Source organism: Corvus kubaryi, unplaced genomic scaffold (assembly GCF_017639235.1).
Source record: "Corvus kubaryi isolate FWS band 111438036 unplaced genomic scaffold, C.kubaryi_AGA036_p1.0 133, whole genome shotgun sequence".
Taxonomy (NCBI): Eukaryota; Metazoa; Chordata; class Aves; order Passeriformes; family Corvidae; genus Corvus; species Corvus kubaryi.
The window spans coordinates 12,704,523-12,726,100 of NW_024580667.1; the positions used below are offsets into that span (position 1 = coordinate 12,704,523).

General features: G+C 40.7%; 1 protein-coding gene across 7 annotated transcripts in view; it reads left to right on the forward strand.

Moving 5' to 3' along the window:
* Positions 1 to 1,378: 1,378 nt before the first annotated feature.
* Positions 1,379 to 21,578, forward strand: part of SCML2 (Scm polycomb group protein like 2) — a 71,993-nt gene continuing 51,793 nt past the window's right edge. For 3 of the 7 annotated variants that reach the window (XM_042037071.1, XM_042037081.1, XM_042037121.1), the window contains exons 1-2: positions 14,937 to 15,044; positions 21,022 to 21,090. In XM_042037071.1, the coding sequence (XP_041893005.1) occupies positions 15,023 to 15,044; positions 21,022 to 21,090 (91 nt within the window). In that variant the 5' untranslated portion in view covers positions 14,937 to 15,022. Of the gene's footprint in view, positions 1,454 to 2,045; positions 2,197 to 14,936; positions 15,045 to 15,536; positions 15,780 to 21,021; positions 21,091 to 21,578 lie in introns of those variants that run through there. The other 4 variants (XM_042037112.1, XM_042037129.1, XM_042037092.1 and 1 more) reach the window with 4 other exon arrangements.

Here is a 21,578-nt window from a genome sequence, read left to right on the forward strand (position 1 = left end):
AAATATTTCAAATTAAAAGCAGCATTCATCTGCATTGGTGATGAGCATAACACACTTCACTATAAAGGCTTTCTGTACATGTTTCAGTATTTCTTTCTCTTGTGTATTTTAATCACTTGGATTAGCATATTTTTACTTGTTTCTTTCATGTTGTCTAAATATTAAATATTTATAAATATGTCAAGGACCCATTTTCCTTGTTTCTAAAGGGCCATTTACTGCTTATGAGAGTGCTTAAAATAAATTGTTAGTAGTAACTTGCGGTATATGCAGGATACTAAAGTGGGCTGCTTTCATACAGAAGAGTGTGAGGGGGGTTGGGTATAAATTTGGGGTTTCTTTTCTGTGGTTTGGTTTTGGTTTTTTTCTTAATTAAAAAACCTCATAGAATCTCACTCTCATGGGTCTCATGACCTTGGCATAATTTTGAATTTAAAATTTCATTTCCAAGTGATGTTAGGTAGTGAAGATGAAACCTGGGCACAAACTCCTCCGAATGCTGGTAGCGTTTAAGGTATGATTTTTTACCATTTATGCTCATGCCTACACGCCTCTTGGGGTATGAATTAAAACACCCAAAGCTTACAAAATGGGAATGCACGCTCCCAAAAAGCCAAGGAAGAGCTTTTCCTATTCTACAGCACTTACAAGCGTGGGTGTCTGTAAAATAATTGTGTGATATTTCCCAAGTGGATATGCACCGATTATAACGTGCGTTATACCCGTTATAAGTGGTTATTTATAATTCTACACGTATACCGTGATCACTGGTGCACGTACAATGCAGGGCACTATTCACCACGTGTACACTGGTGGTGCCGGTACCACCGCGCTGCGGCTGCAGCGCACGGCACCGGCTGCCTCAGGTTTCCCCTCAGAATCCCCTGCCATCCATCCCCCACGCCTTTTCCAGGCGTTCACTGCTCACACCGAAGTCTCCTACACAAACACCTGCCAAGGGCTCATTTCCCCCCCCTCACAAGGCGGTCCCGGTCCCCGGGTGCAGCAGTTCCCCCCAACCCCGACCCTCCCGGCCGTCGGCGTCCCGCAAGTCCCGCTCCCTCCCGCCGCAGGTCCGGGTGCAGCGCGAGGATACTGACAGCGCAGGGATGCCGGCGGGGCGCGGGGATGTCGGGCGTGCGGGGATGGCGGAGGGCTGCGGGGATGGCGGCCGTGATAGGATGGAGGCAAGGCGTGGAGATGGCGGGGGTTGCGGGGATGCCGGCCGTGAGGGGATGCCGGTGGCGCGGGGATGCCGGCGGGTCGCGCAGCCCCGAGCGGTACCGCCCCAGCCGCGGCGGGCGGAAGGGGGACGGCGGGGGGGGGGGGAGGCCCCGCGCCCCCGGTGCCGCTGCCGGGCATGCGCGGTGCCCCCGGAACATGGCGGTGGCGTGAGGCGAGCGATGGCAGGAGCGGCTTGACAGGCGCCGCGGACCCGCGTCCCGCCCGCCCGGTGAGTGGCGGCGGCGGCGCTTCCCGCTCCCCGCGGTGGCGGGCAGGGGGAGGGAGATGCGGAGAGAGAAAGGGCGGGGAGGCGGGGGTCGCGCCCCCTCCCGGGGCTCGCACCGCAACCTCCGTCCGCCGTGGCCGCGCCGGGCGCCCCGGTCCCGGGTTCCCCTCCTCGGCAACACCACTGCGCTGCGGGCGGCACCGGGGCTGGCCGGGGCTGCCCCATGCTCCAGCGGTGCGTCCCGGTCTCTTGGCACTGGCCGCTCCCCTCCCCTGCAGGCTGAGCTCCCAGCGCGGCGGGTCCTGCCGACCCCGCCCGCGGGTACCCGCGGGTGGCCGAGTACGAGCGCAGCTGCGAGGGTGAGAGGAGCGGGCGGCTCTGTCTCCCGGCGCTAACAAAGTGCCTCTCTCTGTCCGGGAGTGGCCGCGACTCCCGGATAGCAGGAGCTCCGGGAAGCAAGGGCGGCTCGGGAGGTCCCTGAGCCGCCGGTGCCTCCGGGACGAGCGGCGGGGCCGGCAGCGTTTGACAGGAGCGCGGGCAGGACACGCCTCCCCTCGCTGGGGCGGCCCTGCTGCCTCCCCCGCGGCGGCGGCGGCGGTGGTTCCGCGCCCTCCCGGCCGGGGCTGCGCCTAATCGTCCTGCCCAGCGACCGCCGAGGCTGGCGAGGGGCTGGGGGAACGGGCGTCGAGCAGAAAAGCCGGATGCGCGTTAAAAATCATTTAATTCGGAGCGCTCGCTTGTGTTGGGTAAGGAGGCTGGGGGTGCCGCTTGAAGACAGCGCGGTGTCGGACGTGGCCTGTTGTGCGGCACATGTCGAGTTGCGATGCACTACGACACCGATCCCGTTTTCTTTACAGTTAAACTGCGTATGTGGCATGTACTGATTGCCGACTTAACGGGAATATCTTGCACGGGGAGTCATAATTTTGGCTGGTCCAAAGAAAGTAGTTCAAGTATGGAAAGTTCTGTTACAGCATTCTGCATCGTTGTTGTCTTTAGCTACCAGGCTGACCTACAAAACACATTGCAGTGCTGTAGTATGTATCAATATTCAAGTTAAATTTTATGTTCAGTTATTCTTTAGGAGTGAAGGCAGGCTTTAAGTGTTAATACAATTTAAAGTTGATGTATTTCCCTACAGTTATTTTCTGTTTCTCACTGATGAGTTAGACTATAAGAGATAGCAAAAAATAATTCTAAGACCTAAAAAGTTTAATGGAAATGGGAAATACTGATATTTTAGTGAGATCTGGTCATGTAAACTTTGCTTGTGACTCACACATATCCTAACTAATGTAGACAAGGTGACTAAAACTTAAAAAGCATAGACTGACTGTAGATATGAAAGTCAGTTTTCAGAGCATGCTGTGTCTGACTTGTAAACAGCTCTTCAAATTTGACTGGTTATGAATTTTTTATAATTCAGGTGATTTTTAAATCATTCGTACTGCATCTTCCTATTTGGAAGAGGCAGAGCAAAGTAGTTGGTGGGGCAGTCGCTCAGGGTTGGTAACAACTGCAGCACTGGTTCAGATGGAGCAGTATTTCAGGAAGGCGTTTGCTGTGTTACACTTGGGTTCTGGGCTGTCACGTTAATCTTACGGAATAAATAGGGGAGGGAATGCGTTGCACTGTACCAGCTCTCCCTGGGCCACCATCAAATGTTGCTCAGGCCACAGCAACCCACAGCCCACGCGAGTGGTCGCACTTACAGCATGTCCAGAGAAATTCCTTGTACAGCCAGGCTGTGTGTTTGGGAGCAGGGGGAGCTGATTTTCTCCCTTAGGGTACCATAAAATGTAAGTACTATTTAAGGATGATATTACTTGAATTGATGTAAAGAAAAAGCGCATTGGAGACACCTCTGTTAGTACTTTATTTATGGGAAGTTGCACAGTAATGCAAGCGGGAGGCTGCAGGAAACAGTGTATGGTGAAACTGAGGTTGAGACCGGGAAGTGTTTGTATGGCTTTTAACTTTAACATGGTCTAGTCTTGAATATGAAAGTAGAGTTTACTAATTCTGCTTGAAACACGGTTGATGGAGTTGATGCTTTAGTTTTCTATTTGGTGTAAATAGGTAACAATATTAGTGTGATATCTTTCAGGTTGCTTGGTATTTTATATTTTTGTAGTAATGTTCAGATTCAGCAAAAACAAATGTTGGCTTTTCATGCTGTGCTATAGCTGCAAGTATAAACTACTTCCACAGCAATTAGAAGCCACGTAGATATGAGAACATAACATAACTAGATTGTTCTTAACATTCACACATATGTAAGTATTGATCTTGATGCAGGAATTTTAGGAAACAAGCAATGGCAGTACTTTAAGATATTTTTCTTTTGACTTTGTGTGTTTCTACATTGAATGTACAGATGCTTTTTTTTCCTCCTTTGCTGTGACTGCTGTTGCTGTGTCCAGATAGTGTGCTCTCGTAAGGCAGAGGCATTGTTTTCTGGAATAACTGCTTGAGTTCAAAAGAGGCATTTCGTTAGTGTGAAATCTGTAGTACTGAGAAAGTATTAATTCCATTACCTGTCTAAAATTTGTGTGTATAAAATGCAGATTTACTTGAGAGAATGTGAAAAAACTTGAAGCAAACATAGGTAGCTGCTTCTGCCTGTTGTACATAGGTGTCTTTTGTTGTTTTCTTGATATTCCAGTGGAATCGTGAGCTGTGAGCGAGTCCTGTTTATTCCCTTTACTGAGTGAATGTACAGGGACAAATGAAGTCCTCACCAATTATCCGCTGCTACTAAATAGTGTCACTAACAGGAAACTACATTTGTCATTAACCGTTCAGGACACTGCAGCTGGCTTTCTTATTTATCTGGATACATCTACCTCAAACAAGGCTGAGTGAAATACATAGTTATTCTTTTCGTGTTTTAAGGAATTCTTTAGAAATACTAGTCTATACTAGATAGTCTACTGTGATATTTTCTAAGTGTAAAAATAGAACAAATTGCAGGTAGGGACCAGGACACTGTTTCAAGGAGTCTAGACAAGGGAGGTTGTTAAGCAACTTTGTGACCTCCACATCTGCAGGGCATTTAAAGTTCTGTTCATTCCCATTTGAAAGAAATAGCCTTAGGCATGCAGCCTTTGTGCCGATTGCTTCTTTCAGAGATTAAAATCTTAAATGTAAAGGACTATACCATTTGTATTCTTTAAAGTGTAAGACATGCAACTGTAAGTTGCCCAGAATGAGATTTTTCTAGCATGTGGGAAGAGCCAGAAAAGCCCATATAAAATTGTCAAGGCATAATAGAGCAGTGGGTAAAGAAGAAGCAATGAAAATGTTAAATTTAAAGTTCCAGAATATTTGTTAATATTGTAATACAATTTGATGAATAATTCTTTATTACTGTGATTTATGTTTATGGTATATGAGGGTGCTTTTCCTAGAAAATTTGTACAGCTTCTTTGGAGACTTCTTTTAAGGTCCAAGTGTTCTATAATTCAGTTTTGGGAAGCTTTTGGATTAGTTATTTGCAGATAAGTTTATTTTTGCATTGAAACGATGACTGGTAATAGTGTGTGTGAGCAACTTTCCTTATGATGACTAAGTGGAGAGGCAGTTAATTTGTTTGAGGTAAAGTCACTAAAAAGTGGGGCAGTTAAGTCCTTAAGTGAACTGTAGGGTTTTTTAAGAGTATGTTTCCGTGTAAATACTATTTTTGTACCTTCATGCACCTGCTGGCTGACTTGACGTGTGAGGGCTGAGGGTGTGCACCCAGCTCCTGCCGCAGTGCTGGCCACGGAGCAGCAGCAATGCTGCCTTGCTCCTGGGGGCAGCAGGGGATGATTTGGTGAGTCACCTGCTCAGTCCAGCTGTGTTTCTGTAAACTCATCACATTGCCTAAAACTCATATTCTGTATCTGTGATCTCTTCAAGTAGATTACCATCTTTTGGGATGGGAAGGGTGGCTTCAGGTACCTGAGCCAACAGTGAGCAGGCTCCCCTTTTATCTGCGGCAGATCTATACACAAAGAGTAACTGGTGCATAAATGGTGATGATGACTGTCAGAGGTACTTTTATTTCGTCCTTGTTAGTCTTTCCACTTGGTCAACAAGGGTGTAGATCTGGAGGATAGTCAGGAGCTGCCTCATAACCATTCAGAAAGCAGCAGCTGTCTCTATCAGCCAACTTACCACTTTTACTTATTTGGGCTTGCTCTGATAGTTTCTTTTGTATACAATGGACATTGGGCACAGGTACACACAACTAAACCGTTTGTAGTAGAGGGGATGTAATGTGTTAATACTCTTAGCACTGTGTGTATGCAGGGATATGCTGTGTGCGTGCCCTTACCAACTCTCCTCCCAAGATCCCTGTCAGAAAAACTAACAGCTTTACTTTCTATGTCTTTTGGATAGGACCAAAAATTCATTATTTTCTTATCTTGGGTCTAAATGAAGTATAGATTTCTTCTTTGTGATGTTCCATGTCTCTTCTATTTCAGCAATGTTGTTTCAAGACTGTTTCATAGTTCTGGACTCTAACTAAGGCTCTTGCTTTATGGGTAGCAGTTGATCAGTTTGGATCCAAGTTGGTGCAATACCAATGGGGTGCTTATTGTGATTCTTGCAAGCACTCTCTTCCTGCTTTTCTGAATTACTAGCAGAGCCTAATATCAAAGTCTCTCTGAAATACTACACCTTTAACAGAATTTTGGTGCCTTCTCATGTGTTTTAACAGGGTGATAGCCTTTCTACTTCACAGGTAAGACACTGTCTAGATATCTTATGTACAAGCTAATCCTGAAGTACATTTTCTTTTTTGGCTTTGTAAAAGTAATGCTGTATCCAGTTTATGCTTGAGCAGTGTTTTGGACTGATTACTCTTTTTTTTTTTTAACCCTTAAGTGGTTTATATTCTTCCTATTTGTATGTTGTCATCTAAACCCAAGTAAGACATTCTATTGAAAGGTAGATGCACTGTTCAGATAATTTGATTCTAGGCCTTAAACTTCACAAATCAGGTGAAATTCTATTTAAGATACCAAGGGGATTCTGTAATTTTCATTTCCATCAATTTTAGTAAAAGGGATGAATTTCTTTGATGGAAATCTAAGTCAGTTGTCTTCAGGTAATACGAGACTCATTTTACTGTGGGGCAAAGATGAGGTTGAGCTTTTCATCCTCTCTACCATACCTTAGTTCAGGGAGCAGCTGAAGTTTATAAAACCTATGAGAGTAGCACCATTTTAATGAGGTGCATACCTAAAATGAAGTGTGTACCATTATTTATGTACTGTGTGGAATCTATCAGAGATTAATGCAGGCAGGTTCAGTGGGAAGGAGTGCAGTTCTTGGGGCACTTCTAAAAGCCCACTTAAAAAGGACAGTTTGTAAAACTGAGTCTTGTGCATGGAGGAATGTGAAAGGGTATCAGAGCTGCTAAATTTGGTGGAACTCTTTATTGTCATTAGTGTGTGTCAGGGGCTCAAAGATTAAAAGGGCTGCCGCATGTTTGATGGCACTTCCCCTACCAAATCTCTTGTATGTGTACCCTGCACTGGAGGGCTGTAAAGAGGCAGACAGTGGTTTTCTGGAAAGGTCAGATGATACGAACTGTTTTCAATCTCAAAATAAGCAGTGTTGTAGTTAGGTTGAAAACTTTGAATATGTATGTATTTATTTTTCAGCTTGTTGTAGGAAAACACTACCTAGTCTGAATATTCCCTAATGCTCAATGGTGTAAGCACTGGGTGGATGAGAGAGGGGGGATTGCCTTCAGAAAGGCGATCTCCAGAAACAGCAGAAAGGGAGATACTCTGCCTCTGTCCTGGGCTGAAGCCACATCCAACTAATGAAAGGTGTGCAGTCATGCTGAAGAAGAGGTGGAGGAGATTGCCCTGTTACTGCTTGCTTCCCCTGTGGGTTGTTTTTTTTTAATATAATTGGAAAGTTTTCATAGAAGGAAGTGGGAAGAGAAATACAGATTTGCTGCAAATGTTCATGATGCTTTAAGTCTTTCGTCTTCTTCCATTTTTGAAGAGTGAAGCAAATAGTACAGCGGAGTATTTGCAGCTGTCTAGTCCTTTGAGCATTTAGGAGTTGTTATGTCTTTTATGACCTGTTAGTGCTTTGTTAGCTGCAGAAATGTCTAGCAGCACTGAATGGTCCTTTGGAATGGCACTTGGTGTGATTCTTGGGGTTGTCCTGTCCAGGGAGCCTTGTCCTGTCCTTGATGATCCTTGTGGGTCCCTTCCCACTCACAATATTCTGTGATTCAATGATAATGTTTGTCCAAATAGATCAAAAAATATTTTTGGTGGCATCTGCACGAAGATTCCTTGTGTAAGGGGACTTTTGGTGGAAACAGCACAGGTATCAGCACCAGCAACAGGTGAGTCTAGTGCATGTGCCTAGAAACTGCAAGGAGCTCCCTGGGGTTTTCTTCCCACAGAAACATTGTCTCAACAGGCGAGCTATCAGGAGATTGCTTAAGGGTTGTTTAGTTCTGGTTGGTTTGGTTTTGTTCTCTGACTGGACACCAGTACGTGGGATCAGTGTAGTTACTCCTTTATGTAAGACAGGCTACACCATGGAGTGTTGCAGCAGCAGAAAAATGTGTTGAGGCAAATTGTGTCTTTGTTAATATACAGTAGCAGGGAGTCCCAGTCAGCAATATGTTGTTTGGATTCTCAAGTGGGACAGAGAAACAGATATATTACATGCTGGAAGAGGATGGTAGCAGAAGTACGTTGCTGTTGGCATTGAGTACAAGGGAGGGGAGACAAGCATGTTGTTCTGAAACAAGGTAACTTCATCTGGGTTGCTGACTGCAGTCGGATCCTGTGCAGAAACGTCCCAAGGCTGTTCTCCACGCCTGCAATGAAAAAATAAATTGTGCATGCTATTTGACTTCTGCAGATTTCTTCATCAGAGTAAAAGTGCGTATGTTTCTGTGGATACTCTGTTGTGAATAAAAAATCTGGACCTTGGGGATGAATTTGCTGACTATGCACTGTGTGGATAGAGCTCTGTTGGATCATATCTGAACCAAGCTTTCACAGTCCTTTTCCAGTTTGAAGGCAGTGTAAGAAGGGAGGAAGGCAGAGTTGCCTAAAGGGTTAAAAATCCCCTTTCTGCCATTGGGCCTCTGTTTGTCTTTTCCCCCCTTGTTACCTTAGGCATACACACTCTTTCTGACTGCTGCTGGTGGTGTTGCTTCTTGTCTTCAGAAAACAAGTGCAGAAAAGCTGTATAGGGTTCTTTAGCATCTGGGCATCTCTTGCTATATTTGCAGCAGCAATTTCTTTTCTTCCTTACCTTCTGTGTTTACGCTGTGCTAAAAGTATGCTCAGTGCCTTGCAGAACAAATAGTTGGAGACCTCTCTTCTGTGTCAAGGGAGCCTGAGCTAGACAGAGGAGATGTATCTGAGTGTAGAGAGAATTTCCTGCAGGTATATAGCTCTTAGTGCTAATCATGCAAAAAAAAAAGATTTTCTTTTTTTTTTGCATCACTTAATTAGTTTACTGTAGGAAAAAAAATTGGGTTAGGTATTTGGACAAAGCCAGGTTGAATAACGATGATGAATGTTTTCAGGAAGAGTACTCCTTGCTTGAAGGGGGAAGTGGAAAACAGCACAGAGGTTTCAGTGTGCTGAATTCACCAAAATGTTTAAACAAATTGTCAAAGTCTTATGCTACTGTAAATATGTACTAGTAAACTACTAAAACTGGCAGTTTTGCTTAAGGTAGAAACATAAGACATATTTTTTTATTTATTTTAATATAACATTAAAATACCCTTTCATGTGGGAAGATTGGCATTTTAAGAATATTTAAAGCTGTTAATGGCCAGTCAGCTGCTTTGCTGAACTGCTGACTTCACACATACCATTTCCTTTTTCAGGTTTTTACAACCCCACATCTTTTGACTTTTAAAGCGGGATGGGGAGGGAGGGAAGGAGGAGAAAAGCTTTTTCATTTTTTGTTGGTAGCCATAGAGCAGCTCTAAACTGCAGTTTCAAAAATTACTGTCAATTTAGTAAATGTTAAATCTACATGACAAATTCTGCTGTGCGTTAATACAAGCTATGCTGTTTAATTTGGAGACCTTACTTCTCTAATGTTCTCATTTATAAGTATTATTTCTTGTTTCAGGATTTTTTGGGGCAAATCTTTGGTCTAAACCTTGGTAGTGTTTCTTTTTAAAATATACAATGCCTTACTCTGTACTGAATAACACACTTAATAGGGTTTGAGAGTTTAGAGAGAGTTTTGCAGTCTTGAAATGTATGAGTAACTGTAATTACAGTTGCTCATATTCTAAAGCAGGTCGTAAACTTACCTGGAGGGAGAGCAGAACATTTACAGGCAATATTTTACTGCTGACAGCTTAAAACTTTGTTTATGCTAATCACTTCATAAATAGTGAGCAGTACACCGCGGGTGACTTTCCGAGCATTTTTGATAGTGCAGAAAATTTCTGCTTGATGTTAAAGAAAATGACATTACAAAAATATATTTGTAAAGCACTAAGTACCCACTTGCTTTCTTTAACAACTTAAGAAATACTTGAGCTTAGTTGTTGTAATGATGTATATGGGTAGTTAATATTTGCTGGTTTGAAAGACTGTAAATTTGACAAAAGTCTGTCTGTCCTAGCTCTGCTTGTAGAGACTAGAGGAGGTGTTCAGATATATCAGTTTATTACAAGTTCAGTTGTATGAAAATGTGGAAGTTCGATTTCCTTTTCTTGAAAGAATTTAACTTTTTTGGGGTTTTTTTATACAAAGAATATGAACTAAAAGGGATTCCAACTCAGATCATATTTCTTGTCAGAATGCCAACTGATACATATTTGTGTGCATAAATGAAAGAAGACCTGATTTTTAATGTTTTGGTTTAAAGTCATATGTGTAATTCTAAATAATACTGAGTTTATAAATACAAAGCTTTTGTTACATTTTCTAAAGTTCTGATACATTCATGTAATTTTTCTTCCTTTAGCCTTTGAGATCTTACTTTTCCATAATGATGCCACAGTATGCACTAAGAGATAAACTGATTATCTCTATTACAGAAATAAGGAAGTATGCTGTTGTGTCTTCAAGTATAGATGAGTCTATATGCTGGGTAGTTTGCTAGAAAGTATTTTTAAGTATTGCAAATTTCATTTAATAAAATATTGTATTTTATTAAAAAACTCCTCTTATGTTCTTACCCTCTTTGTTTGCCTCTTTTCAGCCCCTTAAAGAGTTTTAAAAATGGTATGAAGTAGGGTTTTTATTTAAGAGACAACAGATGAATAGATGATTAGGTTTAAGGAAAAGGTATTCCAGATTCATGAAGGATAGCTTTGAAGTGATGCAGTTAAGTCACACTTGTTTGGGAAGCAACTAGTGCCTGTAGGTACATGTTCCCCGTGTGTGGAATTTGGAATGGGAGCTATGGCTGCTGGACTGTGTGTCCATGGAGGAGGCTGCACAGGTCCTTTCCTTGAATGGTTCTGCAGCACTGGCAGTGACAAACAGCAAGGAAGAGGAGAGGAGCGATGGGAGCATGGCCAGCAGTTGTGCCTGATGTCTCATGTGTTTCTAAATGTAATAGCGCATGAATGCTGGTGGTGAAAGCAAACTAAGACTTGTACAAATGAAAGAATTGGCAGGGGGAAATATTTCTTAGCTTACACTGTACCTCTTTTCTGTCTATAACTGGTTTTGCTGTTCAAACTATGCGTAATTCTTTTTCCCCATTGCATATGGAATTTTAATCTTGAAGGATTTGTAGAAGAAAAAAGGGACAAATAAAACTTCTTGTTCATATTAAACCTGAAAATGTCTGCCTTTATTTCAAACTAAAACGGAGAACTTAATTGATGCTTCAAAGTGGATGTTTTGTTAGATTCCTCCTCTGTGTAGTATATCTGTGTAAAAGAATAGCCTCAGTCCTTATCCAGCAGAGATTGCCCGTTGATGACTGTCCCACCCATGAGGTTGCCAATGGTGAGGTGTGAGTTACTGCATTTGTACCCCTGGTAGGGTCAAAAAAGCTAATGGGCTTTAAAATTGCTGTCTCTTGTCCTGCCTTAGATGCAGAATCATTGACAGAAAAACCTTAGTCTTTTTTGTGCAGACTGAACCCACCATTTCCTTTTTGCTTAGGCTTCTTTTAAATGTTACATTTGTCTCCATAATTCTGTTGTGTGTTTTTATGAGCAGGCATGCTGTCAAGATAAACTTGCACTGGGAAGCCCTAGGTATGCATAAATTTTTTTTTCAGGACATTTGGCTTACTTGAGTGCCTGGCTAACAGTGAAAAGGATAATGGAGATGCATGGCAGGCAAAACAGAGAGCAATTTTGACATTTTCTGTAGAATACCACCTTCTTTGAAATAAAGCAATGCATGCCCCTTCAGTAATTCTTTCAAAATAAAAAGAGCAAAGTTAGGCAGGAAAAATGTTTTCCATCCTGTTTTCTGACACCAGTATTATGTACTAGCAATGCAGTGAGGGTGAAGACTTAGGCTTGTCTACTAATATAATGGTTTCTGACAAAGGACTTGTACAGTGGAAGGTGGCTAGTAGAAGTGATTTGGGGATTAACAATAAAAACTTCAGTAAGGAATTAAAGGCACATAAATGGTTTCCATCTGATTTTTGGAAAGAAACTCATGTTTTTGAAAAAGGGACATTAATCAGAGAAAGACAAAAACTCAGTTTACAGAATGAATTGAGATGTAAGTGATATAAATAATACACTTCATGAGTGTGGATATCCTTTGAATGCTCTTTGGATTGAAGACATTTTGATGATTAATCCAATATTATCCTAGGTTTGAGGATTTTTTTCCCCCCCTTTTTCCTTAATTTAGTTTCTCACTGGATTCTGTACTGACAGTACAGAATGGTTTCTCAATGGTTTCTCACTGGATTCTGTACTGACAGTCTCTTAAATATTTGGGTCATCTTCTGTCTGTGACGGCAACCTGTGCGCTTACCTCAGTCTTTGTAACTTTGGTTTTCATTCTGCTGTTTTGTGCACTCTAACGCCATTGCACTTCAGCCTTGCCATTGCATTTCTTTGTTTGCTCATATATTCCTGACCTTGTTTTGTTTCATTTTTCCCTTCATTTTTAGAAGCTGCTCAATTAATTTCTTAACCCCATCTTTCTCACTCAGCTTGTTTGCCAAGGCACATGTACAAGAATGTGTTGAGTTCTGTCCTTGCTACATAATTTTGCCAGAATGTCCCCTGGAGGTGTTTTCCCTATATTTGCTGGTGGTTTTCTTCTCTTCTGTGACGGATGTTCTGTGGGTTGAGCCAAGCTGGTGATGGTGAGTGCGATGTAAGGGGCTGTTTTGGTTAGCAAAGGACATAACTGCATTACTTAAAGCTTGCCCCTAAGTATGTGAGGTGAGGGAGGGTAGTTCCTAGGTCTGCTCCTGCAGAAGAAGTTAAAACTTTGTTTCAGGTTGACCCTGCCCTGATTTGGAGGTAACCGGTTTTAATTTTACTGCGGTTCAGCAACATGTAGTGGTTGTTAGATAGAGGCTCAGAAGTTCTTGGATTTTTCTGTGACAAACAGTACAATCTATGAGCTAATTTAATAGCGGCTTTAAATTGAATGCTTAGGTGCAACTGAGTTTTAAGTAGCACCTCTTCGAAACAGTGATATATTGTGTTCCTGCGGTTGGGTTTGCCTCATTTCAAACAGCTCTTTCAGAACTTTCAGTTGTCTTATATTTTTAACAGGCTGGTGGGCATGCTGTAAAACAGCCTATCTGGTACAACACAAGCTAATGAAAAGCTGGAATCCTTTTTATGTTCTCACAGATGCTCCGGTTGTGCTAAACTTGATGACTATCACTGCAGGGTTGGAATCTTTATTACTGCACCAAGTGCAATCTGGTACTTGGAACAAAAAGATAAAAACCATTCGCTGTTCTAAAGTAATCTGTAAAAACAGTTACTTTGACTCTGCATCACCTTCTATGATTTATTACTTGCACTGGAAAAGCTTTGAATTTTTGGGGGAGTCTAAGAAAGTATAAAGTATTTCAAATTTATTTGATGGCTTAAAAGGATTTCTATTCTTAATCTTGATGATCACTTATGCTATGCATGCTGTTGTGTAGCAAAACCTGCTTATTTTATGGTAGTATTCAGTTTCATTTATGACTCCTTTCTCAGTCTGGAGTTTTTGTAGTAGCTGTCCAGCGTGTTCACAGACAACACACACATGAAATGAATTCATCGGTCACTGGCATTTAAAAAAAACCAAAAACATTTAATTAGCTTTAGCCGTGGTCTTGCACAGTATAAAATTTTCCTCATCCAGTCCATCATCATAGTGTGCAGGTTTCTTGAAGTTTCAGTGAAGTATCACAGTTTCAGGAAGATACTCAGCTGTATGATAATTCTCTTTTTATATGTAATATATATGTGTATTTTTTTTTTTTTTTTAGCATGTGAGTAGAAGAGTCAAGAAATTCCAAGTAGATAACCTGCTTTTCAACCATTACTGCTTTTATGTCACAGTGGAAGATGTAGCTTCTGAAAATGTTGCCTTTGACAAAATTAATCGTGGAAAAAGTATGCACATACTTAAATTTAAAAAATCCGTCAAGCTTTTGATGATGTCAGCTTTAAACCTCTTGGAAGTTCCTTGAAAGGAAATTATCCAAGAACATAATTCAGAAATTTGAATGTATTTACTCATTATACTTGGAAAGTTAATAGAGAAGGATAATAAACTTGCTGGCTTTGTTGCTTCAAGGCTAAATGCTTGAAATGAGTTTGATTTGAACGCAGTCAAAGTTCAAAATAATAGATGCTGGAATAGAAAATCACAGTAACACACATGAAAAAGAAAGTTTGTTTTTGCTGTTTTACACTAGTTTAACCAGTCTGTCCCTTCCAGTTTCTAAACCCTATGAGAATGTGGCTCATTGCTTTTATCTGCACTTAGCATTTCCCTAACAGTTCTCTGTGTGCAGTTACAAGTCTGTTACAAATCAGAGGGCAGGGATATCACTGAGCACTTGGGCCTTGTGCAGATTTTTTACATTAGTGTTTTGTTCCCTCTTCAGTTGTAGTTGTGCAAGATAATGTGTTTTACTCAAAGATATTCAAGTTGATGATTGTTTAACTCTGTGCAAGTGAGGCAGGGTGAGTACGTTGTGTATAAAGGTTTCCATTTTTCAGTAATGTTTCTTGGGGGGAAAAGGAATAAAGCACATTTTTTATCTTTCTTTATATTAGAAATCTGCAGAAAAAGCAAATCATTAGACCATTAACTGTTTAAAACAACAAAATGAAAGTTTGCATTTGGTACCCTTGCTACTTTTATATAACTGTTGTTTGCACACTACTCTCCTACAGATAGTTTGTTAAACATTTGTAATTTTAAACCAGCAAGATAATTATACACCAATACAAAAAAAAAATCATCCTTTCCAAAAAAAGAAAACCCAAACGCCAGCAACAACCTCCCCCCTAACTTGTTGTATTACTGCTCCACAGGAAACTGTTGTGCTGAAAGGAAGAATTAACTGGTCTTTCAACTTCAGCCTTTTTATTGTGAGAGGGGAGATCACAGAAGTGTTACCATGGGGAGAACAGCAGCTAAAGGTAAGGCCTGGTAGCTTTAATCCAAGAGGAAAGAAAGTGGGGAACCTGCTAAATTCTCTTTTTGAAGCTGATGGGATACAACTTGACAATTGCTATACTGTCAGATTAAGGAGGGACAGTTTGTGATATTTACTGAATACAGGTTAGTTTGAACTTCACATTGTTTTAGAATACATATGCTGAATTTGGCTGCCTTGAGTTGTACAAGTTCAGTGAAAAGAATTCTGTCCTGTGACAGCCTTGAAACCATTACTGTACTCTGAAATTGAGGAATGTGTCTAGATGTGCTGTTAAATGAAATGTAGGGCTTTATTCTGGAACTGCCTATAATTTAGCAGGATAATAACTAAGTAGGACAAAGAATCAAATTTTATCACAGTGAACGGTATTAGCAACTGTCTCTTGAAGATAAAATGAACATTTTAAAAGAAATTCATCCACAAGTACACTGTGTACCACAAAAGTATGATTTCTGCTCTGTCACGTCTGCAGATGTTAATTGTGAGTTGAGAGCTAAAACAGAGAGTGAGACTTCAGAAGAAACAAGAGCGTTTGGGCTGGTGAAACAAAAAAATATGAAGAGCAAAAGATCCACTGTCTGAAACCACGTTGCTGCTGCTTTGAAAGCTTCCAGATTGGTAGTCCTCCCCCATGAAAGGCTGATAGCACTTTTGTACTTTCCTTGAGCTTTCCATCTTCAGCCCAAGCTGCTTTATGTGCTTCTGTGTTCCCTTGGTAAATAATTGTCTTTTGCTAGAATAGATTTTCTGTAATGGCAGGAGTCATCCGTTTAATTGTTGCACCAAGAGTTTATGGAGGAAGTCTGTCCCCTTCTCTTGTAGGTTTTCTGCATGGCTGTTGTCTAAATATAGTCAAAGAGTCTCCCTGTTCCAAGCAGATAAGATAATCCCACTAAGGAAGCACAAAAAGAAGGGAAAGGAGAAATTTCATATTTGTTCTGTCTGGATAGCCTCAGCTGTATGCACTGAGGCTTGGTGAATGGTAGCTAAAAGGTGCTTACAACCCTGTGTAGTAGGGAGTGAGAAGTAGGCCCCTTCCTGAGCAATGGTAAGTCTGGGGCTTGTCTTAGTAAACTTCGTTTGAGGGTGAGTAACTGTGTGGCTTGGGAAGAGCAAAAGTTTTTGTCACTCAAAGGTATTTCACATGCATCAGGAAAAGACAAGGGGTTTGTTTGAGAAAAGTGGTGTCCTGCTATGTTTTGAACACCCAGAAGAGTTGAAGACTTCAGGGTGGTTAAGGCATAGCTGCAGAAGTCTCGAAAGCATGACTGTGAACTTCATTTTCCGCACATTGGACAATAAGCAAATAACAAGTCTTAGAAGACAGCACATATTTGCCTTCCCTTGTAGCACACCATTCCGGGATAAAAACTATTACTGTTAAAAAAGGTGGTGCTTGCCATCACTTAAACAAAATAATCATCTAGTTTGCTGGAAGGTTGACTCTTCTAGAAAGAAGTTGCAGAGTTTTAAAGCATCTCAGGCAAGAAACTGGAGTTCAGTATGGAAGCTTGTAAGAGGAAATACAAATTGGTCACGGGATTGTCTTTGCCCAGAGCTTTACCACTACCTTCTCTAACTATTTTTTTTTACTTGGTATTCATGAGTCAGTCAGGATAGCTTTGTCTTTTTTTTTTTTCTTTGTCTCTAATTTCTTAAGTGATAGATGTGGTTGCTCTTGCCTGTCTTCTGTTGAGTAATCTTATCAGCAGAATTCTGTGGTTACAGATAGGGTGGGAGTAATGTAAACACACGGAGTTTTGAATCAGTAAGTGGAAGAACTATGTTAAATAATCTTACTCTGATCTTGGCTTGTATCTAAAGCTTTAGCTTATGAAGTGCACTCTAGAAAAGAAGTAGTTGGTGAACAGTAGAATATGTTGCTTTTAAAATTTTAGTATATGCTGTACTCTAATCTTGCTACTGAGAAGAAAGAAATCTTTCATGGGTTATTTAGCCTGTACATGATATAGGCTAAATATGTATTGATACATAGCAAATATATAACTGCTGTGTACTTATATGTATTACTTTATTTTCAAAACTTTTTTTGAAATTGGTGTTTTCTTTGTTCTTTTAGAGAGCTGAGTAGCATTTGATTAAGTCCATTTGATTAAACAGCATTTCATTCTAACTCTTGTTTTGGCAAATGATCTAAAACATACTGTGTTTTACATTGAAAATAAACTGAAATTTGTCCCTTTAAAATTGGACAGAGGAAGATAGATGATGAATTAAGATGACCTTTTTTTTTTTTGTTATGATGAGCTTCAAGACTCTAGAACTAATAACTCTCTTCTGTCTCCAACATATAAATAGAGTTCTTATTTTCAAGTCAATTTTTCAGGTTTCAAGGAATTAGCCATTGAATGTGGTTAGGAGCTGAATGTGGAAGGGGACGAAAAGAAAACGCTCTTTGTACCTGTACAATTATTTACAGGTACATCTTATGTCTTTCATTACCTCATTTTTTGAGGTTTGACCTCAAAACTTGACCAAGGTATGAGCAGAGAGAGTCATTTTGTCCAGCCCAGTGATTTGAATAATAGCCTTCTGTCTTAATTTTTTTCAGTGATTTTTGAAAACTAAATTTATTAAAATTTAGACTATCAAAATTTCAAATGCAGATTGGCATGCATTAAAAAGCCTCATGTGTTTATTAAATAGGTTAATATTTATAAAATTTGATTTTAATAAAATCTTATTTTCTTAAATTTTTTATCCACCCTAACTGCCAACATTGGAAAAAGCACACCTGAACAAGGCTAGGAAGTACAGACTGTGAAGTAGTGACTGTGAAATACAGACTGGGGGAAGGTTTGCTGGGGTAGTAGTAGATACAGGGTGTCTCGTGTAGAGACAGGTTGGTACTTCTTCTTTTTGGTAGCTTTGCATCTGCTGAGACAAACCCTTCAGCTTTGTAATGGTATCCCCAACTTCCCACTGAAGAAGGCTGGAATATATAAAAGTAAGGGGATCCTTTGAAAGCAATCTTGGTTTTATTCAGACTTATTTTTGGATGCTTCTGCATGTGCTGGGTGAGATTTATTGGTGCATTTTAAAGAGCAGACTTCTGGCCATCAAAAACAGGTGATAGTGACAGTGCTTTGTGTTCACTGTGAATGAAAATGCCTCCACCTCAAATGAAGTAGTTGTTTAAAATGCTATTAAGAAATCCACTTCTCATTAATATAATCATCTTTTCCTGTAGTTTTCTAATTTCTGATAAGAAAAATATGTTGCCAAGAGTGTTATGTTTTAAGTTCCATATTTGCTGTGATATTTTTGAAATAGGCACTAAAGCTGGCTGGTACAGGGAATAAATAATTCATGTAGTGATTGTCAGCAAGTACACATGTGGTGTCCAGGCTGCAGTTTTTCACATTCTTTCACCTGTTCTTGATGTCTCTCATCATGAAAGGCTGTCATCTTGTTTTTAATCTAGCGCTGTTGGGTAGATATTCTTTCGTGACTCTGTCCTTTCAAGCTTTGAGTCTTTTTAGAAAGCAGTTATTAGTTCTCTTCTTTCAACAGAGTTCCACATAAGAGACTTACTGATTTCCTTTTTGGAAATAGTCATATTGGGAAGTTACTTGTTCTGAAAGCTGACAGCCTGATATCTGTGATAGATAGTATCATGACTGTTTTTGGAAAAACCTGACTGAGCTTATAGAACATGGCAAAAAGTTCTGCTGTTGATTGCTACCCCCCAGTAGAAAATTAGCTGGATTCAGCTAAATCCTAAAGAGGCTGGATGAAATATATTTTGACCTGTAGGATGAAGAAGGTGGATTTTAGCCTTGCATCTTGGCAGTGTTACTGAACTAGTCTTAACACTACCTCTTCTGAGATTCCCACAGGTAGTTGTAGGGTGTCCACTTGTGTAGGTTAAAGCCCTGCTGCTGAGGAGGTGCTGGGGTTAGAGCTCTGTGGGCACTGTCCCAAATAATGTCAGCAGTTCCATCTGAAGTTGACCTTCATAAGCCTTTTTTTTCAGGAACCTATATAATAGAAAATGTTCCAAAGCAAACTTTTTCCAAAAAAAAGAACAGGTAAGTCAAGAAAGAAGATAAAGTCAAGGAGTAAAGATCGCATCTTGTTTCCTTTTCAAAGGGCTTGCAGTTCTGCCCATGTCTGCTTTAGGAGAGAAAGATGGTATTTTTGCAGTGTATTTTGGGCAGTTACGTAGCTGTGTGGTGATTTCTAGGACTGTGGAGTCTGGGTTATTCCTGGAAGGTGTCTTGGTCCTGAGTACACTAATAGGCTTTAATGACCCTCACTCACCTGGGGCCTCCACCTGCCCTGCCCAGGACCCCATGTCAGCCCCTGCCCCAGTGATGCCGCAGCAGGGTCAGTCTCCAGATCACCACAGCCTGGGCCCCGTGTCCCATCCCAGCCCCAGCCTGTCTCCTGGGATGGTGCCCAGTGCTGGGGCTGCCCCCAGTGCCATCCTCATGGTAGCTCCTGGACAGAGTGATGGGGTGGCTCTGGTTGGTGAGGCCATGGCTGGCCATCCCTGAGGGCACCATGCCATTGCTGTGCTCTGGCCAAAGGAGCATCACATCCTGTCAAGCACAGGCCATGTGGATGGCTTATCCTGTCCTCACTGAGTGGTAGGGGAGGATTTTGGGACTGATGACAGAAGATTGTCATGACTCAGCTCTTGCCTTACATGGCAATTCCTTGATAATGAAAGATGTGAGATGGAAGTGCTGAACACCACATGTTGCTTGTCAGTACTCTGTTTCAAGAAATGCTTTACTTACAGAGAACAGAAGAGAAACACTGTTAGGGCTTAGTCGTTGCTGCAGAACAACTCATTTTATTTGAAGTGTTTCTGTCACCAAATGCTTCACATTCTAGGTCAGGAGTGTTTTTATTTCAAGAGCAAGCCAATCAGTAGCCAAAGACTTAAAAATGAGTGAATACAGCTACTATGATCGGCTACTAATAATCAGCTACTAACACAATCTTGCAGTAAAAGTGAGCCTTCCCTTCACCTGTACAAGTTCAGGCTAACTGGGATAACCCAAGCCTAGGCACAAGCCTAACTAGAGGAGCAGCCCCATTCCCAGTACTAAGACATTTTCAGACCAAGACAGTTAATCTCCTATGCAGATCTTGGTAAAAACAAAAAAGCTTTTTAAATTTAAAAATGTACTTGCATTTTTGTAGTCAGGTCAGTGTCATATTTGAATTGCACTTGAGCCCATGAGTGTCAAAAGTAGGTCACCAAACAACAATTTTAAAAGGAATGAGTGGAACTGTCTCTCTGTCTTCTCCATTATAGCTGCCCAGTTCTCCTGTGTCTCTCATACATGCTGAAATCCATCAAAAATGAAATATGGCAGGCCCCTTTCTGAGTGTGTGCCACGATTAATGATAGGGAAGGTAGATTCTCCTGAATCATTCTTCTAAATAACTGATGTGTGCACTGAGATAGCTGCTTTGAGTATTTGAGAATTTTGTATTGAAAATACTGAGTATTCAAGAATCTAAATATAGAATGAAATCTTTAACTCAGAAATACAGTTTTAGGGTGGGTTTGGTTTTTTCCTTGTTTCTCAGTTCACAGTGATCTAGACCAGATGTATAAAGATATCCAGTGATCTTTAGGATCTCAAATGGTGTGTAGGTTGAGTAAAACTGTTAAAAAATAGGGCAGGATTGCTGTCTGTAGAGCTGATACTATGTATTTTGAAACTGGATTTATTCTGATAATTGATATAAAGGAGTCAAAATCTCTGCTTTTTCATGCTGTACTTTTCAATATATTTTGGAGGCAAAATAGTCCGGTGATTAAATTTAGAGTATAGATACCTTTTTGATTATGCACTGAAATGAATAAAAGAAAGTCAGCAAGATATTCTGTATTGTTTGAAAGCATTCTGTGTTATGCTGGACATTGATAGAATGTGAATATTACATTTATTATGTAATGGAATCTTGTCTTTTAGATTCAAAGAATATTAGAAAAGAGAAAGATGGAAAGAATCAGCAGGCAAACAACCCGTCTTTAAAAAGTGGTAGGTATTGCAGCTGCCAGGTTATTAGTTAAGGTACTCTAAAAGAAAAAGTGTGTGTATGGATTTTACTGTTTTCTGAGCGTTTTTTGTCTTGTTGGAATCTCTTGGGTTATTACTGGTGGGTAGTTAAAAACACACCTTTGCTTTTGTCTAACTTAGGAAAGTATGTTTTGGTATAGAAAGTGATGGTAGTAACTGCTTGAGTTGAACCTGCTAGTTTTACTAGCCGAGATAAGTACTCTTTGTATGTATAACCAAAGATGCTGTGTAAAGATTATTATTTTTAGACCATTACTGATGTCTGTTCTTCTCATCATGTATTTCTCAGTTTCATGCCTTTTCTGCTGCAATTATCTTCTATTTCCTTAATGTGTTTCCTCGTGAAGAGAAGGATTTTCAGTTTAATAGTCTTGAGTTTTTAGGATTGCTAGCTGGATTAAATTGCATGTGATTCTAATTTTACTTTAAATAATTGATTTGAGAACCGA